Source organism: Aethalodelphis obliquidens, unplaced genomic scaffold (genome assembly GCF_003676395.1).
Source record: "Aethalodelphis obliquidens isolate GAN/ISIS:26980383/991018 unplaced genomic scaffold, ASM367639v1 scaffold50, whole genome shotgun sequence".
NCBI classification, from domain to species: domain Eukaryota; kingdom Metazoa; phylum Chordata; class Mammalia; order Artiodactyla; family Delphinidae; genus Aethalodelphis; species Aethalodelphis obliquidens.
Window position 1 is genome coordinate 1,535,033 of NW_020837994.1, and position 19,698 is coordinate 1,554,730.

A 19,698-nucleotide genomic window follows, 5' to 3' on the forward strand; every position below is an offset into this window, starting at 1 on the left:
TGAAGGTAGAGCTGACAGAACTACCTTATGGATAGTGTGTTGGGAGAGGGGGTTGGGGGAGATGCAGTATTCAAGGATGACTTCTAGGTTTTTAGCCTAAGCAATTGGTGAATGGTAGAGACAAAGAGCAGCAGATTTGAGAGCAGGGTATCAGGATTTTTATTTGGATAAGCTGAAATGCTTATTATACATCTAAGTGAAAATGTTAAGTAGGCACTTGTATACACTAGTTAGAAGAGGTTGAGCTAGAGATAGATTAGAGAATCATCATCACATAGATAACATTTAAAGCCAAAATATTGAATGCAGTCACCTAGTTGATAGAAAAAGATCCAAGAACTGAGCCTTGGGTTACTCTACAATATTGAGAGCTTGGGAAGGAAAGGAAGATCCAACAAAAGAAACTGAAAAGACACAGTTGGTGAGATAGAAGGAAAGCAAGAGAGCAGCATAGCAAGTGTTTATAGAAGAAGGAGAGGGGATCTAGGTCAAATGCTGCTGAGAGATCAAGTAAGGTAAAGACTAAGAAATGACCATTAGGATGGTCATTGGCATGATGGAGGTGACCTTGACAAAGGAAATCTCAGAAAGTAGGAGATAAAAACCTGATATAAGTTGGGGATATTGGTTGAGGAAAGGATGGGAGGTGACAAAGTGGAGAAAGCATGTAAGATAACTTTTTTGAGAAGTTTTGTTGTATAGGAGAGCAGAGAAATGGGTTAGTATCTAGAAGTGAATATGGGGTTGAAAATGTTTTTAAAGGCTAGAGAAGGTTTTTATTTTTATTTATTTTTTGATGTGGATCATTTAAAAAAAACATTCATTCATTAAAATTCATTCATTCATTTAGCTAGCTAGCTACCTGTGCTGGGATCTTTTGCTGTGGCATACAAACTCTCAGTTGTGGCATGTGGGACCTAATTCCCTAACCAGGGATGGAACCTGGGCCTCCTGCATTGGGAGCGCAGAGTGTTAGCCACTGGACCACCAGGGAAGTCCCCTAGAGGATGTTTTTAAAGGATGTTTTATAGTATTCACTAGAGAAAAAAATAACGACATAAGAAAGAGACAGGATAAGTAAAGGAAACGAGGTCTTCATAAACAAGAGAGAATGGGAAACCAGTGCCCAACATTGGCCTTGAATAGGAACAGAGATATTTCACCTATTAAACAGTCTTCAAAGGCAGAGTATATGATTATAAATACTAGTGGATTTGTAGATTCAGTTTGCGGTAGAAAAACGACGTAGTAGTTCTGATTGCCTCTGTTTATCATTAAAATAAGAAACAAAGTCATTATCTAAGGGGGGGGTACACTAAAATTTTATGTGATTTTTTGTTTGTTTTAAGCTAAAAAATGAGATTTGAAGAAATGTGTTCTTGTGGGCCTGCTTCAGGTGGTGTTTTCAGTTCCGCCTGGGACATGTAGTCTTTTTGCTTGGGGCTTAGCCAACTCTGAGAAGACTAATCTATATTTATAGAGTCAAAGCTCCTAAGTTCTATCATGGCATGCAAGACCCTCTAGGAGCTAGCCCCTGCATGCCTATCCTTATTCTGTCACACTACTCCTTTACTCTCCTCTGCTCCTCCTTGCACTCTGCCTTCTAAAATCATCATCCTGCTGACTTTTTCACATCACAGTGTCTTCATTCACAACGTGCCTTCTGCCTGTTTTGCTCTGACCACCAGCTTTTATCTTCCGCTTAACTTATCTTCAGTCCTCAGTTTAGGCAAGACATTTGGGAAGCTTTCTCTAACCTCATTTAGAATAAAGTGGTTCCTTTGAACCTTGCCTTATTATATTAAAATTATTTGTTGTGTTTCTTTCCCCCACTGAATTATGTGCTTCTTGAGCACAGGCCTGGCACGTAGTATCCTACTGGTAAATATTTGCAGAACTGAAGTGATTTTAATGCCTTTACCTAATTTTTACTGCTTGGCTTATAGCCATAATAACCAAGTGGGAAGTAGTGGTAGTCTCCATGGTAAGCTACATTGGTAACCACACCTTTTTAGTAGATCGCACAGAATCTGCAGAATTATTGATTTGACCCTGGTGACATGATAAGATGGTTGCTGAATAACCTCCTCTCTCCTGTCTCACTGTTCTCTTCTAGTGTGAAGAGTGGCCAGATTCGAAATCTGGAGTCTGCCCGTGTCTCAATGGTTGGCCAAGTCAAACAGTAGGTCTTATTTTGCCCCCTTGGGCTGGTTAGAGGCTGAAACATGGTGAGGGAATTACAGATTGCTTTTATTGTCATATACCTATTCTACCATCTTGGTGAATGCCTTCATTATTTTAGATAATTTTTATAAGTGAGCTCATTAGGGCCAGCTATATAGATTTTCTTTTTTTCTTTCTTCTTTTTTGAAGAAATCCCAAAGCCAAATAATGTCTTCTATATAATACTGGATTACCTTATTAGCACAACTGTAGGTGTTAAAAGGTGAAGAATACCAGAGAAAGGACGTTAAATTAAGTGTTCACTCTAGTGCTGGCAGCTATGGTTTCATTGTTATTTTTTTAACATCTTTATTGGAGTATAATTGCTTTACAATGGTGTGTTAGTTTCTGCTGTATAACAAAGTGAATCAGGTATATGTATACATATATCCCCATATCTCCTTCCTCTTGCGTCTCCCTCCCACCCTCCCTATCCCACCCCTCTAGGTGGTCACAAAGCACCGAGCTGATCTCCCTGTGCTATGCGGCTGCTTCCCACTAGCTATCTGTTTTACATTTGGTAGTGTATATATGTCCATGTAACTCTCTCACTTTGTCCCAGCTTACCCTTCCCACTCCCTGTGTCCTCAAGTCCATTCTCTATGTCTGCATCTTTATTCCTCCTGCCCCTAGGTTCCTCAGAGCCATTTTTTTTTTAAGATTCCATATATATGTGTTAACATATGGTATTTGTTTTTCTCTTTCTGACTTACTTCACTCTGTATGACAGACTCTAGGTCCATCCACCTCACTACCAATAGTTCAATTTCATTTCTCTTTATGGCTGAGTAATATTCCATTGTATATATGTGCCACATCTTCTTTATCCATTCATCTGTCAGTGGACACTTAGGTTGCTTCCATGTCCTGGCTATTGTAAATAGTGCTGCAGTGAACACTGTGGTACATGTCTCTTTTTGAATTATGGTTTTCTCAGGGTATATGCCCAGTAGTGGGATTGCTGGGTCATATGGTAGTTCTATTTTTAGTTTTTTAAGGAACCTCCATACTGTTCTCCATAGTGGCTGTATCAGTTTACATTCCCACCAACAGTGCAAGAGGGTTCCCTTTTCTCCACACCCTCTCCAGCATTTATTGTTTGTAGATTTTTTGATGATGGCCATTCTGACCGGTGTAAGGTGATAGATACCTCATTGTAGTTTTGTTTTGTTTTTAATTTATTTTTGACTGCGTTGGGTCTTCGTTGCTGCACATGGGCTCTCTCTAGTTGTGGTGAGTGGGGGCTACGCTTCGTTGCAGTGCGTGGGCCTCTCATTGGGGTGGCTTCTCTTGTTGCGGATCCTGGGCTCTAGGCACGTGAGCTTCAGTAGTTGTGTCATGTGGGCTCAGTAGTTGTGGCTCACGGGCTCTAGAGCGCAGGCTCAGTAGTTGTGGCGCATGGACTTAGTTGCTCCACAGCATGTGGGATCTTCCCAGACCAGGGCTTGAACCTGTATTCCCTGCATTGGCAGGCAGATTCTTAACCACTGTGCCACCAGGGAAGCCCTCATTGTAGTTTTGATTTGCATTTCACTAATGATTAGTGATGTTGAGTGGTCTTTCATGTGTTTGTTGCCAATCTGTATATCTTCTTCGGAGAAATGTCTTTTTAGGTCTTCTGCCCATTTTTGGATTGGGTTGTTTTTTTTTTTTGATATTGAGCTGCTTGTATATTTTGGAGATTAATCCTTTGTCAGTTGCTTCATTTACAAATATTTTCTCCCATTCTGAGGGTTGTCTTTTCGTCTTGTTTATGGTTTCCTTTGCTGTGCAAAAGCTTTTAAGTCTCATTAGTTTCCATTTGTTTATTTATTTATTTTGTTTGTTTGTTTGTTTTTTTGCGCTATGCGGGCCTCTCACTGTTGTGGCCTCTCGCGCTGCGGAGCAGCACAGGCTCCAGACGCGCAGGCTCAGCGGCCATGGCTCACGGGCCTAGCCGCTCCGTGGCATGTGGGATCTTCCTGGACTGGGGCACGAACCCGAGTCCCCTGCATCAGCAGGCGGACTCTCAACCACTGCGCCACCAGGGAAACCCTATTTTTGCTTTTATTTCCATTTCTTTAGGAGGTGGGTCAAAAAGGACCTTGCTGTGATTTATGTCATAAATTCTGCCTATTTTCCTCTAAGAATTTGATAGTGTCTGGCCTTACATTTAGGTCTTTAATCCATTTTGAGTTTATTTGTGTATGGTGTTAGGAAGTGTTCTAATTTCATTCTTTTACACATAGCTGTCCAGTTTTCCCAGCCCCACTTATTGAAGAGGCTGTCTTTTCTCCATTGTGTATTCTTGCCTCCTTTATCAAAGATGAGGTGACCGTATCTGTGTGGGTTTATCTCTGGGCTTTCTGTCCTGTTCCATTGATACATATTTCTGTTTTTGTGCCAGTATATGGTTTTATTCTGATAAGAGTCTCCTTCTAAGCCAAACCTGGTTGTAAGGAAATTATATTATAAAAGCTTCCGCATAGCCTGGGTGAAAGCCAGATTTTAAGGTAGAGCTAAGATTATTTAGCCCAATTGATCCTCCTAGATAGGGTTACATCAGTCCTGGGTATTGCTATATAGTCACAAAATAAACTTTAGGTGAATTGGGAAAATGTTGCCCACCAGAACAAACAGCACAAGAGTTGATGAAAATGATAATGGCATTATTGAATACCTGCTATTTGCCAGGCACTGTGCAAGGTATTTTATATACACTATGTAAAATTTAAAACCTTGGGTAATGGAAATCTTTCAGACATGCACAAGTAGAATAATATAATGAACCTCAATGTACCCATTGCCCATCTTCAACAGTTATGAACTCATGGACAGTCTTGTTTCATCTGTGCCCCTATTTACTTCCCCTAAGGACAAAATATATTGAAAGAAATTTCAGATAAACATAATTTCCTCTGTAAGATTTTGGCATGCTCTAAAAGGTAAGGACACTTTAAGCACAGTCACAAGACTGCTGTCACACCTAAAACAATTAACAGTTCCTTAATATCATCAAAGGTCTTTAGTATTCACTTACCTGATTATCTCATACATTTTTTTAGTTCAAATTATAATATTATAATAGGGTAAATACATAGCAATTGATTGATAAATCTCTTAAGTATCTTTAATCTATAGGTTCCACTTCTCTCTCTCTCTCTTTTTTTTCCTGGCAATTTATTTATTGCGGAAACCTAGTTGTTTGCCCTTTAGAACTTCCCACAATCTAGATTTGCTGATTGATTCCTCAAGGTGTAATTTAACATGTTCCTTTATTCCCTGTATTTTCTGTAAATTGTTAGATCAGAGGTTTGATCAATCTTAGGTTTGTTTGTTGTTATTTTGGTTTATTTGTTTGCAAGTATAGGTGATATCGTATACTGCAATCAGGAGGCACATAATGGTCTGGTTGTCTCTTTTATTTTTTTAATGTTAGTAGCCATTGATGATCACTACCTAGATTCATTCATTCATTCATTTGCACTATCTCATTTAATCCTTACCATACCTCTTCAAGGTAACTATCATTTTATAGGGGAGGAAATGGAAGTTCAGAAAGGTAAAGTGACTTTCCCGGGATCACTAGCTAATGAATGATAGAGCTCATATTCAAATTCCCGTGTATTTGACTTCAAGGGAAAGGGAAAAGGGAAAGGAAAAGGAAAAAAGGGAAAGGGAAAAAGGGAAAGGGAAATTTGCGTAGTAATATCTGGCAGGCACAATGCAGAGGTTTTAAATAAGCTTTGAGGCTGCTCACTTTTCAGTGCTTAAATATTTTGAGATCTGACTTGTCTAAGCAGTGGTAAAGCATTTTGAAAGGGAGTTAATTTACATGCTTGTATGCAGGTAGTTCGCTGATTTGTAAATTTTTACTTCACGTGCTGTTTTCTCTAAATATGTAAACCTATGTATGTAAGAGTCTGTGTGTTTTAATTGTGACATAGATATTCGCTGGAACCTTCTTGCCCTTCTTGATCTAGGTATAATTCTCTTGAACCTCTCATTCCACTCCCAAAGCACATGTTGTTTCTTTGATACTTTGACCTAGACGTGAAACTTGACACCCTAAGTTCCTAAGAAAACCCCCACTTAACAAAACACTTGTGAACATACAGGTCACTGAAGGTTTGATAGAGGAGACCGAGAAGGAGAAGTTATTCTTAAAAATCCACCACTGCAGCTTGACTGACCGTTGAATTTATCCCAGTCTCTTTTTGTCTTGCTTGTTCTCTCTCCTTTCCTCCTTTCTCTCTCCCTTTTCAAGGGCAAAATAACATTACCATGCAGAGCAGACCTTGGCCCTAGCTGCTGCATAGGCTGTTGAGGTTTTACCTTTAACACTTGTCAATGTATTTTTTTCCGAGTTCTCTTTAAAAGGAATTATGGTACCAGCTGTTCCTATAATAATTTTTCTACCTAATTACATAATAGAGATAATATTTTTAGATGAAAAACAACAATAATTGGTTGCATCAGATGTGTTGATGTCTAAGGTTTATCTGGCCCTGGTTATTGTTTTTTTAATCTATTTTTTATTAATTAATTAATTTATTTTTATTTTTGGCTGCATTGGGTCTTCATTGCTGCCCACGGGCTTTCTCTAGTTGCATTGAGCAAGGGCTACTCTTCGTTGTGGTGCGCGGGCTTCTCATTGCGGTGGCTTCTCGTTGCAGAGCATGGTCTTCAGTAGTTGCAGCACGCAGGCTCAGCAGTTGTGGCTCGCAGGCTCTAGAGCGCAGGTTCAGTAGTTGTGGTGCATGGGCCTAGTTGCTCCGTGGCATGTGTGATCTTTCCCGGACCAGGGCTCAAGCCCATGTCCCCTGCATTGGCAGGCAGACTCTCAACCACTACACCACCAGTGGCCCTGGTTACTGTAATTGCCAGTTTCTGTCAGCTTATTAAAAGTGGAGGCCCTTTACCAATCTGTTTGAGCCTTGTTCTACTACAGGCAGGGTACAGTAGAAAAGCACTATGCTTTAGAGTTAATTGGGCCTGGATCTGCCTCCCAGGCTTATCCACTCATGAGCTAGGTGATCCTGGACAATTTTTTTAACTCTTCAGAGCTACTTTATGGGATTGCTATGAGGATTATATAAGATAACGCCAATAAAACTCTTGTCACCATGCCTCAGGAAATGGTTACTCCCTTCTGTGGGTCAGTATTGCTGCAGGAACTGGGAACCAGCCCTTGGAGTATAGTCAAACATTGGTGATGACTTCCACAGTCCTGGTCAACTTTTGTACATTTTAAAATGCACGTTTTTCACACCCTCCTTCTCCCAGGAGCACTGTTAAGTTTAAACTAATATTTGATTATAAAAGGCCATAAATATCAGCATCTCTAAGGTAATTTGTGTGTAGAAGAGAGGTGTGTGATAACACTTTTTTTTTTAAAAAAACATAGGTGTGAAGGAATTACAAGTCCAGAAGGCTCCAAATCTATAGTAGAAGGAATCATAGAGGAAGAAGAAGAAGACGAAGAAAGAAGTGAGTCAGTAAACAAAAGGAAAAAGGAAGATGACATGGAGGTGGGTGAAAGCCTGAATACACCTGGAAGGATGGGTTAGGGAATGGTTCAAAAGTGTGTAAGGTGCGAAAGGGAGGTAACATTGTTCTTTTTGTCCATCGTTAGATATTTTAGGACACGAAGATACCATCGTAATAGATACTTAGATTAACTGTAAGATATAAAGCACTGTTGATGGCTCTGACAAATTGGAACATAAAACTTACAGTACTACCCTACCCTCAAGCAGACTGCTTTCTCATCAGGCCCTTTCTCACCTCTGTACTTCTGTTCCTGTGATTTATCTCATGAGAAAATCCCATTTCGTACCAGTCTACCCTAAACTTATCCAGATCCTTCCCATCTTTCAAGGTGTATCTCCTTGGGGAAGCTTTCTGACCCCAGTTTATATTAGTCCCTCTGCAGTACAGCACTGAGAGCCTGTAGGACACACCTTAGCACTTGCTTTTCTGAAGTTGTGACCAAGTCATAGAACTGATTTTCATAAGCCACATTCAAAATATTATGGTTTTCTTATAGTCATCCCTAGAATGCAGATTCAGTGTCCTCTAACAACATAAGAATTGTCTCCCAACAAAAATATCCTATGTATTTTGAGGGCAGGAACTGATGTTCTGTGTGAATTTCCTTCAGCGTATAGCTCAGGGTTGTGTGCATAGTGAGTGTTCTGTGAGAACTTGCTGAGCAACTGATTTGAGGACACCAGTGGGAAGGGGTGCTTTTTCTGGGAAATGATGAGTGAGTGTGAGCCATAGACTTTCTGGGATGGATTATGAATATCTTACTAATGACAGGGAATTAGTAAGATGTTACTAATCTTACTTATGTATACTTGGTGTATACCACATATTCCTTTGCATTTGGAGATGCTAGTGTTAGCAAGGAAGAGGGTGCATTTTTTTTAAACAGTATTTTTAATTTAATGAGGATCTTCTTGTCATCCTTAAGATCAATGAATAATACTTTGTACCTCTTTGGAGTTTACAAAATTATAAATAATGCATGATCAGTTTGCCCTCCAACACTCTGTGAGACGAGGGGAGACCTTTTCTCACATGTTAACACTATAGAAACTGAGACTCAGAGATGAAGAGATTTGTTCAGGGTAATCAATTAGTGTTTAGTAGATTTGAGACTGATACAAACTATCAGTTACGTTTTACCTTTTATGTGCTAGGATCTATACTGAATGCTTCACATTAATATCTCTAGTTCTCATTTTGCCTCTGCATTGTAGATATTAACACTGTTTTACAACTCAGATGCAGATACTTGCTTATGGTCACATATAAATGTTAGTGCTAAAACACATCTAGATCCTCTGATTTTTAATTCCAACTCATTTTTTCCTTATAATTTTTTATAGGGCCTATTGTATGGGGTTTTATGAACTCCAGCAGTTTTGTTAGGAGGACAAACTGAGGCATATCAGTCAATGAGGAGCATAGCTAAACAGTCTCCACCTGAGGAAGGACACAGAGAAACTCTAGTAGTCAACAACTTCTTGCAACTAGTAGATAAGTCCTGGAGATCTGATGCACAGCACAGTAATTATAGGCAACAATACTGTATTATAAACTTCAAAGTTGCTAAGACACTAGATCTTAATTGTTCCCACCACAAAAAAATGATAATTATATGACATGTTAGAGGTGTTAGGTAACACTGTGGTGGTAATCATATTGCAATATATAAATGTATCAGATCAACATGTTGTACACTGTAAACTTAAACAATGTTGTATGTCAGTTATATCTCAAAGGAAAAATAAATTAAAATGATGGAGAAAATGTTAATAATGCCAATTAAACTTAACAACAACAGCACAAAAAACCGGGCAAAGCTTCATAGGGGCATCTCTGTTTAGCACCATATAAAAAGTTGTGTTTCAAATGACCCTGAGGCATACATAAGAGGTCAGTTGCATCCACTCTGCTCTGTAAAAGAAAACAAGCTATACATTTTTATTGGGGATGGGGAGAATCTAATACAAAATGGTTAAAATACAGAAAAGAAAGGGAAAACATTTAAGCTTTGATCCTTAAAGGAATAAACTTCACTTGTCCAGGAGATATTCCTTTATGCATAAATCTCTCTTTTTCGGACTGCTTTATTGAAAGGTAACTCATCCAAAGTATACCATTCAGTGATTTTTAGTACAGTCACAGTTGTGCAACCATCACAACAATCTAATCTTAGAACATTTTCGTCACTTTTAAAAGAAATGTCTTACTCATTTGCAGTCATTTTCCATTTCTCTCCATCCTTTCCAGATCTAGGCAATCACTAATCTACTTTCCGTCTCCACAGATTTGCCTAATCTGAGCATTTAATATAAGTGGAATTATGCAGTATGTGATCTTCCATGACTTCCATTCCATCGCATAATGTTTTCCAGGTTCATTCTGTTGTAGCATGTATCAGTACTTCATTCCTATTTATGGCTGAATAATATTCCATTGTATAGATAGACCTTTTTTTTCAGATTTATTGAGGTATAATTGCCAATTAAAATTGTAAGATATTTAAAGTGTACAATGTGATGAACAGATGCATTGTGAAAGGATACTCCTCAATGAGTTAACACATCCATCACCTCACAGATTTACCTTTTTTGTGTGTGTTTTTGAGGACATTTAAGTTTACTCTCTTAGCAGATTTCAGTTATACAATACGTTATTGTCAACTATAGTCACTATAATTGTGTTTTATATTAATTAGATCCTCAGACCTTTTTCATCTTATAATTGAAAGTTTATACCCTTTTACCAACTTCTATCTATTCTTCTACCTTCCAGCCCCTGGCCTGGTAACCACTTTTTTTTTTTTTTTTTTTTGCGGTATGCAGGCCTCTCACTGTTGTGGCCTCTCCCGTTGCGGAGCACAGGCTCCGGACACGCAGGCTCAGCAGCCATGGCTCACGGGCCCAGCTGCTCCGTGGCATGTGGGATCTTCCCGGACCGGGACATGAACCCGTGTCCCCTGCATTGGCAGGCGGACTCTCAACCACTGCGCCACCAGGGAAGCCACTGGTAACCACTTTGATAGACCACACTTTTAATCCATTCATCAGTTAATGGACATGTGGGTTATTTCCACTTTTTGTCTATTAGGAATAATGCTGATATAAACATTCAAGTACAAATTTTTGCGTGGGCATAGGTTTTTATTCTCTTGGGTATATACCTGTGAGTGGAATTGCTGGATGGTAACTCATTTGAGGAACAGCCATTCTGTTTTCCAGAGTGCCTGCATCATTTCATATTCGCAGCAGCAGTGTATGAGGGATCCAGTTTTTCTGTATCCTTGCCAGCACTTGTTACTGTCTTTCTTTTTGATTATAGCCATCCTAGTATGAAGTGGAATCTCATATCTGTGGTTTTGATTTACATTTTTCTAATGACTATTGATGTTGAGCATGTTTTCATGTGCTTATTGGCCATTTATGTATCTTCTCTGGAGAAATATCTCCTCATATCTTTTGCCCATTTTTAAATAGGGTTATTTGTCTTTTTATTATTGAGTTGTATTTGCGGATGAAATCTAGTATGCATTTGGGAGCAGCTTGTGAGATTATGCTGTCTCTGTGGAGCTGATCTCTTATAAATGACTCATAAATGGGAAGCACTGCATGCAGTAGGACAGGCTGAGGTTCCAAGTTGAAATGACAATTAGTGTTCATTTCAAAGTGTCCTGTGTCTGGAAAATATTAATAGAAGAGAATAGAATGAGTTGTTTAGTGAGATCTAGAAGATCCAAGTTTCCTGACTCCCCATCCAGTGATCTTTTTTTTTAAAATTGTGGTAAAAAACACACACAACATAAAATTTACCATCTTAACCATTTTAAAGTGTATAGTTCAGTAATATTAAATATATTCACACTGTTGTGCAACCAGTTTCCAGAATTTTCTTATCTTGCAAAACTGAAACTCTGTACCCATTAAACAACAACTCCCCTTTCCCGCTTCCCCCAACCCCTAATAATCACCATTCTACTTTCTGTTTCTGTGAATTTCACTATACTTTAGATACCTCATATAAGTGGACTCATATAGCATTTGTGATCATTAATGATCAATGCAAATCAAATCAAATGCAAATCAAAACCATAAATATCACTTTGTACCCATTAGGGTGGCTACTGCCAAAAAAACCCAAAATAACAAGTATTGGCAAGGACGTGGAGAAATTGGAACGATTGTGCACTATTGGTGGGATTACAAAATGGTACAATCACTATTAAACATGGTATGGCAGTTACTCAAAAAATTAAAAATAGAACTGCGTTATGATCCAGCAATCTCACTTTTGGGTATATACCCAAAAGAAGTGAAAGCAGGGTCTTGAATAGATATTTGCACACCCATGTTCACAGCAGCTGATCTCTTAATAATAAGTGCTGTTGGAACATCTTTTCAGGTACTTATCAGCTGTTTGTACATCTTCTTTGGAGAAATGTCTGTTCAATTCCTATGCCCATTTTTCAATGAGGTTATTTGATTTTTTTGTTGTTGAGTTACAGGAATTCTTTTATGTCCTTTGGATATCAACTCCTTATGAGATACATGACTTGCAGATATTTTCTCCCATTCAGTGGTATGCCTTTTCACTCTATTGATTGAGTTCTTTGATGCACAAACGTTTTTAAGTTTGATATAGTCCATTTATCTATTTTTACTTTTGTTGCCTCTGCTTTTGGTTCCATAACCGAGAAATCATTGCTAAGTCCAATGTCGTGAAAAGTTTCATGATGCTTTCTTCTAGAACTTTTACAGTTGTAGGTTTTTATATTTAGGTTTTAATCCATTTGAGTTAATTTTTGTATGTTGTCCAACTTCATTCTTTTGCTTATGGATATCCAGTTTCCCCAGCACCATTTGTTGAAAAGAGTGTCCTTTCTCCATTGAGTAGTCTCAGCATCCTTATCAAAGATCATTCGACTGTATATGTGAGAGTTTATTTCTGGGCTCTCGAAGTTTTTATTCCATTGCTCTATTTGTCTGTCTTTATATCATTACTATGCTGTTTTGATTACTGTAACTTTGTAATATATTTTGAAATCAGAGAGCATGAGTCCTCCAATTTTGTTCTTCTTTATTAAAATTGCTTTGGCTATTTGGGGTCCCTTGAGATTCTATATGAATTTTAGGATGAATTTTTCTATTTTTGCAAAAAATGCCATTGGGATTTTCATATTGTGTTAAATCTGCAGATCATTTGGGTAGTATGAACATCTTAATCATGTGGTGATCTTTAATACAATATATGCTGTCTCATGCTCACTTCTAGATTTTCATATTTTGGTTGATATGTGGTCATCTAATTATTTCAGTTATAATATTTCACAATTTTGATGCAGAGAAGTATAGAGAACCTTTTATTTGTTCAGCTTGTATTTGATGAGTGCATACTCTGTGCCATCTACTTTATATCGAGATTTAACAGATATTGACATTTTGTCATATTTGTGTCAGTTTTCCTTTTTTAAATTACCATTGCAGGAACATTATATCATTGTCATAAATAAAAATATAAGAAAACATGTTCTATGAACAAATCAACATATTTTCAGTTTTCCCTTCCAGTTCTTTCCCAAAGTGTACCATATTTTTCCACTAGTAATCCTAACTTAGATGACATGTTGTACTCTGCTTCTTTCACTTAATATTATATTGTAAGCATTTTTCATACTACAATGTGTTTTTGTAGTTATTCTTCTGATGATGTGTTCTTTTTGCCAGATGAGTATAAGAAGCTCAATCTTGGCCTTACCATTTACTAGGTTTGTGATCTTAAGAAAGTTTCCTAGGTTCATTGAAACTAATAGAAGTAAAAAGTAAACTTCTGATTATCTAAACATGGAAATTACAACAATAACCTATGTCACAAGGCTGTTATAAGGATTAAATGTACATTAAAATGTCAGGGACATGGTAAGCTCTTAATATGTGCTAGTTTCCTTCCCTTTCCTTTTCCCAGGGACCTAGTTTTTATCCTGTTCCTCCAGGGGTTGCCCTCAGAGACTCAAAACTTGCTCTTATTCCTCCAGACCAAGAAGGACCATCCTTACACTTGGAGAATTGAATTGGCAAAAACAGAAAAATACTGGGATGGCTGGTTCCGAGGCTTATCCAATCTCTTTCTTAGTTGTCCTATTCCGAAATTGCTGCTCCTGGCTGGTAAGTGTGTATGTGTTTTTATTAGTCAGCTTGGGCTGCCATAACAAAATACAATAGACTGGGTTGCTTAAACAACAGATTAATTTTCCCACAGTTCTAGAGGCTGGAAGTCTGAGATAAGGGTTCCAGACTGGTCGAGTTCTGCTAAGAGCTCTCTTACTGACTTGCAAACAACCACCTTTTCACTGTGTCCTTACATGGCAGAGAGAGCGAGAACAAGCTAGCTCTCTGCTGTTTATTCTTATAAGGACACTAATCCTGTCCTGTGAGGGCCCTACCCTTATGACCGCATTTAACCTTAATTACTTCCTCATTTAACCTTAATTACTTCCATATCTCCAAATATGGTCACATTGTGAATTAGGCCTTCATCATATAAATTTGGGAGGAACACAGTTGAGTCCCTAGCAGTGTATGTATATTGTCATCTCAGCATGTCTTTGTTAAAGCTATTTACCAAATGGGTAGCGACTTCCAAAGTGAAGTACAATCCTCGCTCATTTGTGCCCTTTCTCCTCCCTTTGCCAAATCCCTAAACCTAACTAAATATAAGCATCCACCTGGGATGGCCAAATTCTGGCCTGGCCTCTACCTGGTCAAGCCCAAGTCCTTCTCCTTGAGTGGTATAAGGATATTCTGAGTATAATGGAAATTTGAAAAGTAAAACCCTATTTTCAGAAACCAGCTTAAACAAGCAAAGTGGTTATGGGGAACCTCAGCCTAGAAAGCTTCATGTAGTGAGAATATACCTTCAGGGAGTTAGGATTGGCATTAACATGAATTGAGAATGTCATCATGTTTACAACTCTAGCAATTTTTACTTCATTATTGAACAGCAAAGCTTATTTCACACAGCTTTTTTCTAGCAAGCTACTTATGGATTCTCTTATTTTGTTCTAGGTGTTGATAGATTGGATAAAGATCTGACTATTGGCCAAATGCAAGGTAAGCTGTGAAGAAATTATGTTCCTAGGTCCCCTGAGGGCAGAGAAATGGGCAGAGTCATGTGGAAATTTTCCATCTAAAAATGGGAATTATACTACCACATATGCCTCAGAGTTGTAAGGATTAAAGTGAGGCAATGTCTTTGAAAGGGGCATTATAAACTATAAAGTACTCTGTGTAAATATACATATTGTGAAAGATATTCTGAATACTGATCAGTATTTTTGTTATTGTTCGAATTCTTAGGAAGGGGAAAGGTCCAAGATAACCCAGATAGAAAAAGGTTGAACTCTATTTAGAAGACAGCATAATGAGGTGGTAAAAGCAAGGGCTCTGAGAAATGCGTTTGAGTATTGCTTCCTTCCTGCTAATTTTTTTGACCTTGGGCAAGTTACTTGACCTGCCTTAGCTTTAGTTTTCTCGGTCTATAAAATGAGAAAATTGATGGCAACCTCACAAGGATTGTGAGGTATAATGAGTAGGAAAGTGACATGTTGTGCTTAGGTCCAGGTGTATTGGCTAGATGACTGTGGAGGTAGTGGAACAAATTTCATGGAAGCTTTTGGCTTTAGTACAGATGAAAGGCCTGGTGAAGGTGAAGTCAGTAGTCACTGGCAACTTTGGGTTATAGGAAGAAGAGGTGCTAACTCCAAGGCCAAGGTTTCAAGCTTAAGCAGATTCTGTTCTTGACCTTCCTTCTTTTCTACTTACTCTCCCTGGGCAATCTCATGGCTCTCATTTATACCCTGATAACTCCCAAAACTAAACATCTGACTCATACCTCTCCATGTATCAAACCTGCAGGACATCTCTACTTGGATGTCTCATGGGCCCCTCAGACTGTTCCTTGAGCTGTCCTCAAGCTCTCCACAGAGAAGGGGGCTATTTTCCTTGATAATAGTTGTTCAAAGGCCTCTGAATGATTTATCAAACTCTGACCTTAGACCTTCATACCATACCCTTCCCTTCCCCCAACTACATAGTGTCCTGAGGCCTTGAGCAGGACCATGGGCTGGGATTATGTGATTTTTTTGGCACTGATGTTGGTAATTCCGTTTTATTTTTTAATTTATTTTCGGCTGCGTCAGGTCTTTGTTGCTGCACATGGGCTTTCTCTAGTTGCGGCGAGCGGGGGCTACTCTTTGTTGTGGTGCATGGACTTCTCATTTCGTTGGCTTCTCTTGTAGCGGAGCACGGGCTCTAGGCATGCGGGCTTCAGTAGTTGTGGCATGTGGGCTCAGTTGTTGTGGCTCGTGGGCTCTAGAGCACAGGCTCAGTAGTTGTGGCGCACGGGCTTAGTTGCTCTGCGGCATGTGGGATCTTCCCGGACCAGGGCTCAAACCCCAGTCCCTTGCATTGGCAGGCGGATTCTTAACCACTGTGCCACCAGGGAAGTCCTGATGTTGGTTATTCTGAGCTTAGACATTTTTCCGTAAATTCAATTAAGCAAACCTTTTCTAAGCAAGAAAAGACCTGTGTAAGACCTGTGCTTGATGCTGGGCACACAGAAGAATCAGACATAGCTCTTGATACTATCTGAAAGCAGTTAATCTTGACTAGAATAGCATTTGGAATCAGTGTTGATCACCAGCCTTGGAAGCAGACAGTCCTGGGTTTGAATCACTCTTACTGGTTTTGTGGCCCGAGTGGATTGCTGACTTCCTTAATTCTGAGTTTCTTCATCTATCGAATGGAGATAATGAAATAATTCAATTGTGTGAGGTTTAAATGAGAAAATGTGGGTGAAGTAAAATAAATGATGGCTTCATTGTGTCCAGGAGGCACTCCTGATACCTCATTAAATCCCTCCTGTTACCCCAGTAAGGTTTATGCCAAGACCACCTTCTCTTTCAAAGCATCCCATGAGTATGTATAGAGAGTAATGACATCCATAAAACAAAAGGAAATGGCTAAATCACCACAGATTCCAAACCACAGCCTTCCCAGCACTGTTTAAACCAGCTGAATTAGTTACTGAATCCTAGAAATCCAGCACTCATTGATGGTGCAACTTAGGTGAATGATTTAGGCTCTCTGAACCTAAAGTTCCTCATCTGTAAGATTGGCGGGGAGGGGCTTCCCTGGTGGCACAGTGTTTAAGAATTCACCTGCCAGTGCAGGGGACATGGGTTCGAGCCCTGATCCTGGAAGATCTCACATGCCGTGGAGCAACTAAGCCCGTGTGCTACAACTACTGAGCCTGTGCTCTAGAGCCCACGAGCCACAACTGCTGAGCCCACATGCCACAACTACTGAAGCCTGCGCGCCTAGAGCCCGTGCTCCGCAACAAGAGAAGCCACCGCAATGAGAAGCCCACGCACTGCAATGAAGAGTAGCAGCAACTAGAGAAAGCCCGCATGCAGCAACGAAGACCCGATGCAGACAAAAATAAATAAATAAAATAATATGGAGTTGGAAATATGCCCACCTCATAGAATAATTGTGAGGATTACCCATGATTATGTTATTTTATGTGTACTGGGTACAGCATTGTTAGTATGTGTGAGCTCTCCCTGATTCCTTATACCCACTCTTCCAAAGAGGAGTGAAAAATGCAGTCCCAGTCATCAAGGTTTGAGTTGTAAGTTTTATCAGGTTATTTGCTCAATCGTTCATTCATCTAAAACTTACTAAGCACTTATTTAATATCTAGCCCTGGGTTGGGCCCTATTAGGGATATAGAGCAAGTAATGATATTAGCCCTGTTCTTATAGAAATGACACACTCCTGGGGGGGCAAGCACCAGTGGCATATAGATATTAGTTTACAGAACAACAGGGGCACAAGCTGCTCTGTGTTTGGATCCATTAAATGCATTAACAGTAGTACATTAGGAGATACAGGGGAGAGGGGACTAGGCTGGAGCACCCAGCGGCAGCTTACTGCAGGAAGAGGGGCATAAGCAGGACCTTACTGGAGGGAATGGTCTTAGTTCCTCTGCTGACTAATTAAGTGGCCTTGGGCAAATCACTTCACTAATCAAGGCCTTGGTTTCATCATCTCAAAAAAGAATTTCAGTATTTGTCCTGCTTAATTTTATAGGGTAAATTTGAGAATCAACTTAAAAAATGGGTAGATGAGTATTTTGAAAAAAGATTTTAAAGCACTGTGTAACTGGGGTAAGAATCCCAGAATGTGATAGCCAGAAGGACTTCCAGAGCTTACTCCCTTATTCTGAGGCTCTGAGAGTCTGCTCTTTCTACCTGTGGGAGCTCTGGGTCCCGTATTCTTTAGTCTCCTTAGAGATCTTGCTTTATCAGTCATTTCTGTTCATTCTTAATAACTGTCACATTAGTTGTGAGCTTACAGTGTTCTACAGGACAGTGTGTGAAAGTGCCTAGTACCGTGTCTGGCACATAGTTAAGCACTCAAATGGTAACTTATTATTGTAATAATAAATCTCAAAGTCCTTAACATGGCCTACAAACCCCTTAATGGTATGGTCCCTGCTTACCTCTCCAGCCTCATTGTTAACTCTCATGAGCACCATGCCAAAGTTTTTCTTTTCAGGAGCAAATACCATTTCATCCTTCTTTCTTTGTGCAAGTTATTTTTTCTGTGTGGGAAGCCTTCCTGGATCCCTATTTGATTGCAAAGCCCCTCTTCTTGTGTTTTTCCAGTTCCATACTGTGTTTTTCCAGTTCCATATGCTCTGTGTTATCATAGGAACTACATGCTGCATTAAAATGTTGGTTTTTATGTTTTGCTCTCCCACTAGACTGTAGTGTATACAGGAACTGTTTCTATGTGTCTGGCCCAAAGTAAATGCATACTAAATAGGTGTAGAAAGAAAAAGTGAAGGGAAAATGATTTGCTCAAGGTTACAATTTCAAGTATTACCATCCTCCAAAGGCTAGGTGTAATTGGGTCCAGAGTATTGGCAGGGAGGGGATGGGGGATTCCTGGCCTCCTGGAGTGACCTGTGAGGCTGCAGAGATGGTAAGGAGAGGACCATTTTAGTCCCTGAGGTGGCTTTGGTTTGTATCTTCCCCAGGGAAGTTCCAGATGCAGGTCCTACCCCAGTGTGGCCATGCAGTCCATGAGGACGCTCCAGACAAGGTGAGTCTGGTGCTTGATGAATGTAAAAGGACAACGTGGAATAACTGTGGGTCTCACAGAAGATAGAACCAGCCTCTGAGTCAGCCTGTGTCGCCTGCAGCAGCTGCTGTGGGGCCTACACAGATGGGACTCCACCAGCTCCCCAGACCTCTCCCTGGCAGCTGCTTCTGGTCTTGGCTTTGTGTGTATGGGCTGAGGAGTTACTGGCACCCTGCTATTTCACCCAGGGCTCTATGGTTAAGATCTTAAGCTCTACTTCTCCATTGCCCCCGAAAGCCAGATGGTAGAAGGGATAATCGGGTAGAAACTGCTCCCTAAACCACAGTCACAGTTAGGAATTAATATGTGCTCCTCCTGTAGGAAAAAAGTGCTTTGTAACTCTAAGGGGATAAATAAGCCTTCACATCATTCCTCTTGACTTCTCTGGACCCATCCCTGGCAAAGGGTGGGGAGGAGTCTCCCAGCCCTGCCAGGATGCAGGTCCTTTTGATTTCAGGCTCCTCAGAACTGTAGGACCCATGAGTCCACCAGAGAGCCTTACCTTCCAACAGAAGCCCACCAGACCTCCAAGGATGAACCCCGTTGCTACCCTTAACATGGCCTGGAACATCTCTCCCTTTTCCAGGTAGCTGAAGCTGTTGCCACTTTCCTGATTCGGCACAGGTTTGCAGAGCCCATCGGTGGATTCCAGTGGTAAGGAAGTACAAAGGTTTAAGGAGCCCAGCAGTGTTCCAACAAAGAGATATTTGCAAGGTTATAGGTATCTCTGCCTTACCCCTGC

At 39.9% G+C, this 19,698-nt stretch overlaps 1 protein-coding gene across 4 annotated transcripts in view; it reads left to right on the forward strand.

Moving 5' to 3' along the window:
* Positions 1 to 19,698, forward strand: part of PPME1 (protein phosphatase methylesterase 1) — a 103,330-nt gene that overhangs the window by 54,219 nt on the left and 29,413 nt on the right. For all 4 annotated transcript variants that reach the window (XM_027083369.1, XM_027083368.1, XM_027083370.1 and 1 more), the window contains exons 8-13: positions 2,117 to 2,182; positions 7,610 to 7,733; positions 13,784 to 13,913; positions 14,814 to 14,858; positions 18,853 to 18,917; positions 19,543 to 19,610. In XM_027083369.1, coding sequence (XP_026939170.1) covers positions 2,117 to 2,182; positions 7,610 to 7,733; positions 13,784 to 13,913; positions 14,814 to 14,858; positions 18,853 to 18,917; positions 19,543 to 19,610 — 498 coding nt within the window. The remainder of the gene's footprint in view (positions 1 to 2,116; positions 2,183 to 7,609; positions 7,734 to 13,783; positions 13,914 to 14,813; positions 14,859 to 18,852; positions 18,918 to 19,542; positions 19,611 to 19,698) is intronic.